Here is a 14,124-nt window from a genome sequence, read left to right on the forward strand (position 1 = left end):
TCTTTTTTTTTTTTTTTTTTTTGTACTGGGGATTGAACTGGGGACCTTGTGCTTGTGAGGCAGGTGGCAGAACCACTAAGCTAAATCCTGGGCTCCTTAGCCCTTTTTATTTTTTATTTTGAGACAAGGTATATATAAGTCACTAGCTGGACCCAAATTTGAGATCTTACTGTCTCACGCACCCTCCCAGAGTGTTGAGATTATAGGTGACACCGTTCCTGGCTTAAACATTACTTTAAAAATAATTAAACATTTATAGAACTTGTGCTACGTTAAGCATTAATGTTGAATTCACTGAAGAAGAAATGGTTCCTGTCCTCTGCGAGATCACAGTGAAGTAAATGAACAGTGCACAAATAAATACTACAGTAGAATATAATGGCCATGATAGGGCTATGCTGTTCTACTGTGGGCACACTAGAGGCAGGCTGGCTTCAAGTTGCTTGGAAGATCCAGTCTTATATCCCTAGCTCGTTGTTCTGAATGCTTTCTGATTGGCCTTTGCCCGTATTACTCCATGCCATGTACTGTACTTGTACTGAACACCTCACTTACAGTGTTGCCTTTCATGACCTTTACTTTTGCTTGTACTTTATTATTTTATCTGTCTTAGGTGTCTGTTTCTATTTTTTGCCTGATACACTTTCTGCTCACCTTTTAAATCCGAGCTCAATCCCAAACTGTTTTAAATTCCTGTCCTGCCTAATCCATAAAGAACAGTTGCTCCCTTATCTGTGCCCACATGAGTATTCGCATATTCTAAGAATGGTCACAGTACATTATTTGTTTATGTCTCTGTCTCTCCCTTTAGACTCATTGCTCTTCATAGGTACAGAAAGCTATTTAATCACCTTTGATACTCAGGTGCCATATTAGAGCAAAAATAACAAATATCATGAGTCATAATTAACTTTGCCATGTCACTTAGCATTTCTTTTGGTTTATACGCTAATATACTTTCTCCATTTTTTTTTTTTTTTTTAGACAAGGTCTCACTATGTAGTTCAGGTTGGCTTTCAATTTACTATGGAGCCCAGGTTGGCCTTGAACTTGTGGTGATCTTCCTGCCTTAGCCTCCCAGGTCCTGGGATTGTAGGCATTTGCTACCATGCCTGGCCTTTTCTCCATCTTCTTAATGCCTCTACCAGGCATTCTCCACCTTTATTTAGTGTAATTCTATTCAACTCACAAAGGGCATGTAGTAACACCTACTATGTGCTAGGTATTGTAGCAGGCACTAGAAATGCAAGAATGAATAAGATCTGCCCTTGCTGGGAAGGAGAACACAGATAACAGACAATTATTGCAATTTCTGCAAGTACTAAATGTGCTAGATGCTGTGACCCTGGAAAACAAGGGTGTTTTAGGGTGTTACATGCAAATTATAACTCACCTAGTTGGTTGGTGTTGGAGAAGACTTCCTAGAGGCACTGCCCTCTGTTGTCTTGAGAAAAGGAAGAAGCAGAAAGAATGTAGCATGGAAAAATGTGAGAGAGTAAGGTACTCTGTGGAAACTGTAGCTTGTTGTGTCTGACTGGACTAAGGGTAGGGCTTGAGCAGGGGGAAAGGAGAGTTTAGACTGGACCTACAGACAGGGACCAGATTGTGAGGAACCTTATACCATACTCTGAAGAGTTCTAAATTTGATCCTGAAAGTGGTGGAGAACCACTGAAGAAGTCTGAGTTTCAGTCGGATATATGTTTATAATGTTTTATAGCCCCTGTGTTTCCTCCTGCTCTCCTTTTTCAAATACTGTCACATTCATTTTGGTTCTTTCCCCTGTTTAGAAGTGAGGCTTTGAATTTTTTCCTTTCTTTGTTCATTTGGGATGCTTTTGAGCACTTAACTCTCACCCACCTTTTAGTGTTAACCTGTGAGAAAGGAAGATTAAGTAGACATGCTATATCATTTCTACTGGTATTCTGTGTGTTATATTCTATGTTAGTCTCTCTCTCTCTCTCTCTCTCTCTCTCTCTCTCTCTCTCTCTCTCTGTCTTTCTTTCGGTGGGGGGGGGTACCAGATATCAAACTCCGGATCTTGGACTTGCTAAGGAGACACAGTGCCACTGAGATGCATCCCCAGCTCTAGTCTCTCTTTCTCATGTCCTATTCAAACTTGATGTTGTGTTTTATCGAACTCTTGAGGTATATAAAAGGTTCTAATGAGTAACAAGAATTGAAGTAGCCACCAGGTGTGATGGTGCTGTAATCACAGCACTCAAGGGACTGAGACAGGATTGCGAGCTTCTGCCCAGCCTGGGCAATTTAGCAACTTAGTGAGATCCTGTCTCCAAATAAAAAGTAAAACATAACAGGGGGTAAGAATGCAGCTTAGTGCAAGGCCCTGGGTTTGATCCCGAGTACAGAAAAAAGAAAGAAGAAAGAAAACCTGTCAAGCTAGAAGTCTAGCTTCTTTTTGGCAATGTCTTTATTAAAGAAGGACATGAAACTCTTGATAAGCCATAAAGAATTAATTTCATGATTAATTATTAATAGCTATAAATTACCTAGTATTATATATAAGACTAAATTGTATTTTAGGATAATTTTAGAATAGGCAGACCTGGAAATTTGAGATTTCTGTGATGTTTGCCTCACAAAATTTATCATTTTTTGTTATTCAGTAAAATTGACCACTACCTATATGTTTAGCTTCAGCCAATATACCTTGTTGAGCTTAATTTTCTGCATGAAAGCATGATGCTTGGTAGATTATTTCTGAAGTCTTTTTATTTTATGGTTTCTAATAATTTTCTCGATAAATTATTTTACATACAGTGCTCACATGGTCTTCTGAAGAAGCCATGGGTAGCTGTTGTAGCTGTCCAGGTAAAGACACTGTCCCAGATAACCATCGGAGCAAGTTTAAGGTAAATAAAACCAGCTAAGCTATATAGCTCATTGCCTACTTTATGTGCTTCTTTTACTTCATTTTATATATCTTATCTCTTTACTTTATCACCAGGCTCTTCTGTTTCCCTTTTTTCCACTCTCATCTTTTCCTATTTGAATGAATGACTTTTTCTTACTGGCAGTATGGAATTATATTAGTCCATTTTTTTTTTTTTTTTACTTTAATGAGATTCTGGAAGCTTGTGAGCTTATAAAGAAAAGTGATTTATTTAGCTTACAATTTTGGAGTCTGAAAGTCTAAGCAACACAGCACTGGCTCTGACAATGTCCCCTGCGACTGTGTCACCTCGTGTCCAGTATCATCACTGTGATTGATACCATCAGTGTGGTGGGTGTTCATGTACGAAAGGTAGATCACATTGAAAGACAGGAAACCAGACCTACTGTGGGTGAATTGGGGTCCCACAACTACATTAATCCTTCTGACGGTGCACCCCAATAGCCTAAGGACCATCTCAGCTTCCCATACTGATTCTCATAAATAGGGTGAAAACAAGAAACATTGCCATGCCAAGGAGCAAGCCTTCAACACACAAATCCTTGTAGGGGACCTCTGACGTTTTGTTTGGTCCTTTATATCCAGTTAATTATGGAGTTCTGGCAGTATTTTCCTTAAAATGTCATTTTTCATGTACCTTTCTAGTCTCATCACCACCTGTGTTAATTAGCTTTCTGTTACTCAGAGAGATACCTGGGATAAACCAACTTGAATAGAGAAGAGGTTTATTTTAGCTCAGTTTTGGAGGTTTCGGTCCATGAATTATTGACCTCATTGCTTTGGGACTGTGGTAAGATAGAACATTGTAATGGAAATACATGGTGGAGCAAAAGAGGATAAGGAAAGGAGTGGGGTCCCACTGTCTATTTCAAGGGCACATCCTTGATGACCAGAAGACTTCCCGCTGGGCTCCACCTCTTAAATATTCTACCACCTTTCTGTAGTGCCACAGGCTGAGAATTAAAACTTTAACACATAGCCTTTGGAAGACACTTAAGATCCAAGCTATAGCAGTACATTTCAGTCATTATTTTCATGCATGTCTACATGCTTTCTTAACTGTTTTCTACTTCAGTCATCCTGTAATCCATCTTGTGTTTGCATTAAATTAATATTTTATTGTTCATTAACCTGTTTGCTAAAACTCCTGTGGTGGTCTGTTAGCTATAGGCTAAATGTTCCCACAGGTGTTTAGTGTCTCTTGCAACCTGACCTCAGTGTCCTATAAGTCTTAGCCTCTGGATTGCACAAACCTAGTGTAAGTCACACCTGTTACTTTATAGCTTTGTGACCTTCAGCAGGTTACATTATCACCAAATGTTAATTCCATTTTTTGTACAAAGGACACCTTCAATGTAGGGTTGCTATGAGAAAAATACACGGAAAGCACTTTGCCCTAGGAATGTTTGCATAAATCTTATCTTTCAGTCTTGGGTCCTTTTTGAAGCTCAGCAGTACAAGACTATTTGCTATTTGAACTTTGTGCTAGTCTTATTTTGGTCTCTTTGAAAGGAACCTTCTGTTTTTTATTTTAGCATCATATCTTCATGAAGTAGACTGCATCTCCTGAGCCAACAGATTTTCCTTCTTATTTGATTTCCATCTGAGTTTATTTATACCCCAGGTCCAGCTGAAGTTCTTACTCCTTTCATATGAAGTTATCTCCAGTGGCCTTAGGCGACAGTAACTGTTTTCTATAGCCTGTGTTGAATTTGTCAATTAATCATACAGTGTTGTGGTATCAACTTTTTTTTTGTATCTTGTTTTTCCAGTGGGAATGTAAATTCCTTACATATAAGACCTGCACACATTATTTGATGAACTAACAAATGAGCAAATGACTAACCCAACCAGCAGCAGTGGTTTTCCTGATGAGTTGGTGAAATGTGTGTTTGTGTGTTTGTGACCTTTTTAGGTCATTAATGTGGATGATGATGGGAATGAGTTAGGTTCTGGCATAATGGAGCTTACCGACACAGAACTGATTTTATATACTCGAAAACGTGACTCAGTAAAATGGCACTACCTCTGCCTGCGGCGCTATGGCTATGACTCAAACCTCTTCTCTTTTGAAAGTGGTCGAAGGTGTCAAACTGGGCAAGGTAAGTAAAGCCTTTGTTTTCTACAAATATTACCACATTTGAAATATTCTTTCAGTTACTCTCTCTATGTAGTGTTTAACTTAGTATTGTTTCTTCTGAAAGAAAATTCCCCAAATAGGTTAAAAGCTGTAATAAGAAATGTATTTATTTATCAAGCACTTATTAAGCACATTTTCTATATCAGAATTTTTGACGTGTGTTAAATTTAGGATTTTCAGTAAATGATTGTTCTGCTAAATTGACTGTCTTTACTCCTTTACCTTGGAGAAAGAACTAAATTTTAGAATCATAGCACAGCTTGGTTTTGTCTTGTTTTTCTATTTACTGTTTGAATATGGCATCTTACATGTTCTCCGTTAAACTTTAGAAAAAGGTAATGGTACTAGGGATTGAACTCGGGACCTTGTACTTGCAAGGCAGGTGGAGGAACCACTGAGCTAAAGCCCCAGCCCCTCTTATAGCATTGTAATAATTAAACAAGATGGTTGTAAAACCTTTAGCAAGGATTCCCTTTAAATGGTAAATGAATCCTGGTGTGGTGGCACATGCCTTTAATCCCAGCACTCCCGGGGCTGAGGCAGGAGGATCTCAGTGAATTCAAGGCCTTCCTGGGGTACATAGTGAGTTCAGGGTCATCCAGGGAGGGAGGGAGAGAGAGACAGAGAGAGAGAGAGACAGAGAGAGAGATTGCCTTGTTAATGACGAGGAGACCCCCCTGCTGTTAAAAACAGACTAAAGTCTGCAAATCTTTGTTTTATGCTATCTCCTTTAGACAAATGAAAATTATTCTGTAAACTTTTCTTTGGAGTTTTTTGTTGTTGTTGTTGTGTTTTTTGGGATATATTTAATATATACAGTTTAATGACACTCGTTGGAAATCTGTACCTTTACATATTCAACCTTGGTTCTTATTTTTTACCCATTCTCCTACCCTTCCTTCAACCCCTCCCTCCCTCCCTTCTACAGACTTTGTTTCCATTCTTTTTCATTTTCTCATATCATATTAATATGAGAAAATAGAGTTTATGTTTTAGAAGAGGGAATATCATTAACTTAACAGAAGTTTATTTAAAAGACCTTTCCTACTATTGGCACAAGGAGTGCTTACTTGACAGTTTTATTCTTTAACACATATTCTTAGAGCTGTTTTAAAGGTATGCTTGCCACTTTTCTCTCTTGGTTTGTATTTGTAGGAATCTTTGCCTTTAAGTGTGCCCGTGCAGAAGAATTATTTAACATGTTGCAAGAGATTATGCAAAACAATAGTATAAATGTAGTGGAAGAGCCAGTGGTAGAAAGAAACAATCATCAGACAGAATTAGAGGTTCCCAGAACACCTCGAACACCTACAAGTAAGTAACAGTTCCCCTTACACCTTGAATGTCAGAACCTTGTAAGCTATAAATTACGAATATTTATAACATTCTTGAAATCACCATTGATTTAATGAAGTATAATGATCATCAGTGTTTTTAAAACAATTCTTAGCTTGTAAGCATTTTAAATGAAAACATTTATTATTCCATATCATTTAAAATACGGGTGGAGGTATTATTTTACTATAATTTCTTTATGGCTTGTCCAAAACACCTTTCTTAATCTTCGGATTGGATTCTCATTCACTTTTATTCTCTCTGCTCTACCCTTATCCATATCCTGGCTTCTTAAACCAATAAACAAAAACTCAGCTCCAGGGTTTGTTGCTCAGAGCTTACCTAATGGATATCCTCGATATCCCTCATTTGGAGATGCTTCATCTCATCCTTCAAGCAGACATCCTTCCGTGGGAAGTGCTCGCTTACCTTCAGTTGGTGAAGAATCTACACATCCTTTGCTTGTTGCTGAGGAACAAGTAAGCTTATGCTACCATGTAACAGCACTAATAAATATTTTGCAGTTAAAGTGTTACTGTGTTCTTGATATTATTGTTTGAATTTTAACTTTTCACTGTAAGTTGCCTTTGTAGTGAGCAGTTGTGGAAATAGTATATATTTACGGGCATATGCTCAAATATACACAAGGAAACACCATTATAGTAGTAGTTTGTGGGTTCCTAGAGATGCTGCTTTTGTGTTTTAGTCTTGGAAATCAATAAACAACTAGAAGGGTACACTTTGTTGTTAAGGTTTTGATGACTTAGTATTCTTGAACTAGTTTTCACTTGTGGAATAAAGTATCTGGTTGAACATTATGTAGTAATTAGTTAAACTAACAAGGTTTTCTTAATTACATTTTATACAATTTTCCTTTTCAGTTTTGAATCTTTAAAATTTTATGTATAGTCTTTCAAACATTTTTATCTTGTCTCTCCAAAATACCATATAGCTTTTCTAAGTAAAGATAATTTTTTACTAGATGTTATTGTTTTATATGTATACATTTTACAGAATACTTTTCTTTACACTTTTGATTCTTTTGAGACAAAGTCTTGCTGTGCAGTTCAGGCTGGTATTGAATTTTTAGCAATCCTCCTGCATCAACTTCTCGGGTGCTGGGATTAGATGTGTGCACCACCATTCCCAGCTTCATTTTACAGAACACTTACATTAGTTTTTTTTCTTTATGTAATTGGATTATCAGTAAATAGTAATAAATTTACCTTTTCTTCTTTAATACTTACTTCAAGGGTAACACTGGGCATTGAGCCCAGGCACTCTTAATTGCTGGGCAAGTTCTCTGTCACTAAGTTACGCCCCCAGCCCTTTTTATTTTTATTTTATTTTGAGACAAGTTCTGGCTAAATTTCCTGAGCTGGCCTTGAACTTTGGATCTCCTGCCTCTGCCTCCTAAGCAGCTGAGGCATTTGAATAGTGCCATATATTTGCTTGCCTATGTTCAAATATGTGAAGGGAAACAACATTACAGTAGTATGAGTTCACAGGAGAGGTGCATCTGTAGATTAAGAAAGATATGACTTAATGGTCGATTACCATTATAATAACCTACAGATTATATATAGGCTTCCACTATTGTACATGATATTATTTCTTATATACTATTCTAAAGCATCATGAATTTATAGAACAATAGCAAAATAATTTCTATTGTATTCCTGATTTTTAATCATATATTCTATGTTTCACCATCAAATGCTGCATGTTATTTTAAAGTAGTTACTCTTATGAAGTCATTTTTATATTCCCTTTTCTCCACTTTTTTATTAAAGTATGAAAGTTTTTAAGTAAGCCTACATTTGGAGAAGAAGTTAATAAAATTAATTGACATCAGTCTTTTTTGGTCTCATTTTGTTTTTCAAATGTTATTTATTTAATTCTCTTTCATTTTAGATACATACCTATGTCAACACTACAGGAGTACAAGAAGAGCGGAAAAACCATGCAGGTGCGCATGTCCTATTGGAGGCAAGGGTTTCAAATGCTGAGAGCAACACACCAAAAGAAGAACCCAGTAGTGTTGAAGACAGAGACCCTCAGATTCTTCTTGAACCCGAAGGAGTCAAATTTGTTTTAGGACCAACTCCTGTTCAGAAGCAGTTAATGGAAAAAGAGAAACTGGAGCAACTTGGAAGAGACCAAGTTAGTGGAAGTGGTGCAAATAACACAGAATGGGACACTGGCTATGACAGTGATGAACGCAGAGATGCGCCTCCAGTTAACAAGCTGGTATATGAAAATATAAATGGGCTGTCTATCCCTAGTGCCTCAGGGATCAGGAGAGGTCGACTGACATCCACTAGTACCTCAGATACCCAGAATATCAACAACTCAGCTCAGAGAAGAACTGCATTATTAAACTATGAAAATTTACCATCTTTGCCTCCTGTTTGGGAAGCCCGCAAGCTAAGTAGGGATGAAGATGACAATTTAGGACCAAAGACTCCATCTCTAAATGGCTACCATAATAATCTAGATCCAATGCACAACTATGTAAATACAGAGAATGTAACAGTGCCAGCAAGTGCTCACAAAATAGAATATTCGAGGCGTCGGGACTGTACACCAACAGTCTTTAACTTTGATATCAGACGCCCGAGTTTAGAACACAGGCAACTCAATTATATACAGGTTGACTTGGAAGGTGGCAGTGACTCTGACAATCCTCAGACTCCAAAGACGCCTACCACTCCCCTGCCACAAACCCCTACAAGGCGCACAGAGCTGTATGCTGTAATAGACATCGAGAGAACTGCTGCTATGTCAAATTTGCAGAAAGCACTGCCACGAGATGATGGTACATCTAGGAAAACTAGACATAATAGTACTGATCTGCCCATGTGAACCTGGAAAATATTATGTTGTTTGCACCTTTGTGAAGTTTTTAAAAATGAAGATGCAAATGCTTCATTTTCATTTCTACACTAACTCCTTTTATAGACTGATAAATTTTTTTCTGACTATTTCATGTGCATCTTTAACTAAAGGGAATTACTGTAGAGCAGGTACTCCTTAACACTAATTTCGTTATATACTATTCATTGTTGTACAGCAGCATTCCCATTTTCACAGTGCCTATTTAAAATGAGAGTTGAAGTGAATGATGCTGGTTGATTTTTATTCAATATTTTGGATTTATGCATATCTTTCATTTCTAAGTCATGGTTGGCATTTAAAACTTCTTACAAAGCCTCTTGGTAATGTGCATTGCTAACAGGTAACTCTAGGCTTTGAAAGTAAATTTGTAGATCAGTGTTCACAGAATGTGGCCTCTGGCATGTAACACGAAGAATCCTTTATTTCATTGAGTAAAGGCTTTTGATTTGAGCCAAAATGTCTAAAGGAAATGAAAGTACCACACCTCATTGTATACCAGTCAGCTCTTTTGCCTTCAGTGTTACTAGAAAGAATCCTATGTCGTGAATATAGTTTGCTGTTGTGTTGAAAGGTAGGCAGGAGACAAGATTTTCTGTTTACTCATCTCATGATGTCGTTTGAAGGACATGTCCAGATGTCTCACTCTGAATTACACTAGGCTTAAGAATCAGTCTCAGGTCACTTTACCAAGAAACATTTGAAAATCTGAACCAAGATCTCTTGAAGTTTCTATCCTATAGATTATTGATGAGGCATTGTTTTCTGGAGGCATCTTTGCTGTTAGGTTCCCATTTACCTTTGGTTTTTATTTTGGTGTTTGGGATAACTTACTGTGTTGCTTAATATCTTTTTCAATTTAAAATGTTTGAGTTTGTATATAGTTTTGAAATTGGATTATGTGTTCACTGTTAGTTTTGCATTTTTGTCAAATTATGGTTTTGAAAGTTCATTTGGAACTTGCTGTTATTCTGTAACAGGGTTGCCCTTGTCCAGTATTTATTTATATGCTGTTTACTTTTCAAGTTGATAAAAGCATTCTTTTGATTTTAAATTTCACTTGTGTCCATAGATGATCTCTTTAGCAGTTGAGGGAAAAAAAAGGAAGGTCCTTTTAACATGCAGAGTTCTCCAGAGATACTGCATATTCTCTGTGGGCACTCTCCCCAGCACTTTAGCAGGGATTTTCTTCAGCTACATGGCTACAGTTGTACTCGCTCCACTCTAGTATTCCTCAGCTCTGCTGTCCTTTCACTTGTAGCTGGATCTCTGATTATCCCTTAATTTCAGTGGTATGTTAATATTGTTGCCAGCATAGCAGGTACAGTGGAAGTCTTGTAGTAATGAGATTGTGTCATAATTTAGGATTTAAAGTGAACTGAAGTTTCTATAAATTGATGAGTCCAGATATCAAAACTTTCAGAAAATCAAGAATATTCCAAATTCCCAAACAGTAGAGAATACAAGAAGAGTGAAAAGAAGGTGAAGTAACTTTGTAAAATAGTGCTGTTTCTCTAAATATAAGGAAGTTGGAAGTTATGATCTGGATCTGTCAAATGTTTCTAAGTCTAATTTAGCATGGAAAAGTTTCGGTCTTACAACATCTAGGTTAGTCAGTAAATAACCTATTTATAGGACAATGAATGCATTAGCAGAGCAATAGAGTGGGACCATTAAAAAACTAATTACAGGTGTCTTTATCATTTTCAGTGCCATTGGTTTATTAGCATAGCAAAATTTTCTGCTTTTCCTTTTCCCCACCCTGTGAACTTGGTGCTTACTAAACTGCTCACTGTTCTCTTTTCTTTTAAATAGTTTGCTAATTGTGCCAAATTTATGTAGTGATTATTGTAATGTGGAATAGGAATTGTGATGCAGTGATTTTCATTGAAACAAGCAGTCACAGCAGAACACTAATCTCCAAATGAAAGGGCTGATACATTTATTCATTTTGGAGGTTGGATATTTTATTCTTTTTTCCCCTCCTTTTTACTTCCAGATTCTAATTAGTTTTTATATTTTTTAGGTAATTCTAATATAATCATTAAGTTTTATGCTTTAAATACTGTGTGCTTTAAGAATGAAAATGGGACCAATTTGTCTGCTAAGAATTTGATTTTAGGGTACTATAAGAATATTAGGAAGAGATATTCAACTGGTGTTTATTCTAGTTTTCTGGGTGTCATCTCTATTCCTATTTTAAAAAAATAATTTAGAATACTACTTGCCCTTTGCAGTAGTCTTGTAATGGGCATTAAGCTGTCTTGGAAGAGTGTACCTATTGCTAGGTACATTTTAGAATGAGATATTGTATTGGCATATAATTATGGCCAATATGTCTCAGATTTTCTGAGATGAACCTAATTTTAGGTACCCGTTTTTGTTGATAGACCACGTGATCCCATTATGTGCCCCACCCCTATAGAAGCCTCTTCATCCATATAGATCATAACAGCCATGTATCCAGATCAGGGTTTGAAGCTGATATGGGTATTACCTGTGTTTTTCTTAGTGTGTTTCATTTCCCAGTTTCATCTTTTTAAAAAAATGAAAATATGGTGCCTTCCCTCCCTCCAGAAGATTGGCAAATAGTTCCTTTTATTTACTGCTGCTGTGGAGTGATGAGATATGCACTTTACTCTTGAAGACTCAGTAAAAAAGCTTTTCATTCCCAGTATATCCACAATAGATCACATTTAGGACTTAAGAAAATTTGCCAAGCAATCTTTGTTTTTATAAATATTAATGTTGACCTTCAGTTCAGTGTTGTAAAAATAAGTCAAACTGGTGTTTATCCTCCCCCCATCTGTGGCACAGCATATAAAAATGTACCTCAATAATGTTCTATTAAAAATGGGACAGGGGCCTTATGTTTTCATAATTTCCCAACAATGTGCCACCCTGTACTTGCCTCAAGGGAAAAGTTTTAGCTAGCTAAAAAATATTTCCCAAATCCCCAGTGGTGTTCCTAACCCATAATGCCCAAGTGTTCTGTGTGATGTGTAGTATGTGTGTATACATATATATATTCTTGAAATAGACCTACCATCAGAAGTAACTGATATATTGGCATGCCATTCATATTTCTGATAATATGAGGTATATGGTACTAATTACCTTTTCCTTGATGTTTGCCAAATTTGAATAAAAGCAATGGTACGAAATTACAGAATGTATAGAAAATGTTTTTGGCTTGAAAAGTTAACAAGATTTTATGACTTTACACAATATATTCTGCCCAAACCAGCATCCTGTGTTTTTCTTGTTCTTTACATCTCAATTCCCCATCCCTACTTCCTCGTTTTTTTGGGATATAACACAATTCTTTTTGTAGCATCATTACAGTTACAATTCTGAGACAATTGGACAGTTATAGCATGGAAATATACTGATGGTAATAGTACAGTAGTCACCAGTGTGCCACATTTGCATTAGTAAATGCAAAATACACATTTTATAAAGGACAAACTGTTATGTTTTTATTTTCATTACATTGTATAATACTGTAAGATTATTGTATGTCCTAATTTGTGTTATAAATGTGTTTTTTTCCTACATAAAGGCATAAATATAGCAACTTTGTATAAAGGTAGTTTATTAGATTTTTAATTTTTTCTTTTATAAAATTGTCTTAACAGTGGGACTACCATTGCCAAATTGTATATGAAATATGAGTTTTACTCCCCTATGGCTAATTTCTTTTATAAACATTCCTATTTCTCTAATAAAAGACATAAGTGATACTGTACTATGCATAAATTGTATTTTAATGCTGTTTCATATCAGCATTTTACATTTTGGTTTGCATTTTTAATATTGGCAAAACCTAACCACTGTTAATTAAAAAAAACCTTGTATGTGTAACATCATCATTTACCCTCTATCCCTTCCCACTGTTTGTTCTCTATCTCTCCGTATTAGTGCCAACTTCATACATTTTGTAGCATGGCAATAAAATTTAACTTTGACATTCAGGCCAAGTGTGGCTTTTTGGAGGAAGTGGGGAAGGGAGGATTACCCTCTAATTGTCCTTTGCATATAATTCTTTTTGCCATATGAGCCATATCATCAGGCATGAGAAATTTTAAATGATGTAAACATGCTTTTAAGGACAAATGTGAATGTGCTTTTAAGCTTTTTGTCATAACAAATAACTAATTTTTTTATCTTTGGAAACTCACAGTTCTTGAAATACAGTAAAATCTTAACTGGAGTGAAGAATAAGCTAATTAGTAATTGAATTCGTTTAATAAGGGCTAAGCAACACATTTTAAAAATATTTATTGTAGAGTATATTAGTATACTTTACTGTCCTAAAAATTGTAATATGGAAAATACAGCTTAATCTTAAATGATGTAGCATCTTGCGATGCCTTACTGTTGTTATTCTGGCATAAATATTCATGATGAGGTACTCAAGTTAATACTGGAAGCTGAACTGACTATACACTGACCTTAAGCATTCATGAAAAACTGCTTTGTTGAATAAAATCTGATCAGAGTTCTTATGGTCATTTTCCCTTTTTTGCCAAAAGTAGATTGCAATAAAACCCCAATAAAAGTTTCATTGGACACATTTAAAGTTCTACTCTATTTATATGTCATGCATTACTTGAAACTTTTGTAAGCTTTATTATTGCTTCCATTTTCAAAGTGTACATATGCTATGTTAAAGATAATGTGTTTATTTGACGGACTTTGCTTTGATTTTATGTGTGTGATGATTCAAATTAGTGGTTCTGAGCTCTTCAGATTCCAGGGTGAGGTTACAAAGCAACCCCAATGGAGGTGATATAAGTAATGAGGAGAACAGAGAAGTCCACAAATGATTGGGTGCTCGCT

At 36.1% G+C, this 14,124-nt stretch overlaps 1 protein-coding gene across 3 annotated transcripts in view; it reads left to right on the forward strand.

Moving 5' to 3' along the window:
* The window catches only part of Frs2 (fibroblast growth factor receptor substrate 2), a 45,336-nt gene extending 31,486 nt beyond the window's left edge, over nt 1–13,850 (forward strand). For all 3 annotated transcript variants that reach the window (XM_033763772.1, XM_033763773.1, XM_019210650.2), the window contains 5 exons: nt 2,780–2,871; nt 4,828–5,014; nt 6,208–6,366; nt 6,703–6,866; nt 8,302–13,850. In XM_033763772.1, the coding sequence (XP_033619663.1) occupies nt 2,780–2,871; nt 4,828–5,014; nt 6,208–6,366; nt 6,703–6,866; nt 8,302–9,252 (1,553 nt within the window). In that variant the 3' untranslated portion in view covers nt 9,253–13,850. The remainder of the gene's footprint in view (nt 1–2,779; nt 2,872–4,827; nt 5,015–6,207; nt 6,367–6,702; nt 6,867–8,301) is intronic.
* The last annotated feature ends 274 nt before the right edge of the window (nt 13,851–14,124 follow it).

Source organism: Fukomys damarensis, unplaced genomic scaffold (assembly GCF_012274545.1).
Source record: "Fukomys damarensis isolate Sample0158 unplaced genomic scaffold, DMR_v1.0_HiC HiC_scaffold_15, whole genome shotgun sequence".
Taxonomy (NCBI): domain Eukaryota; kingdom Metazoa; phylum Chordata; class Mammalia; order Rodentia; family Bathyergidae; genus Fukomys; species Fukomys damarensis.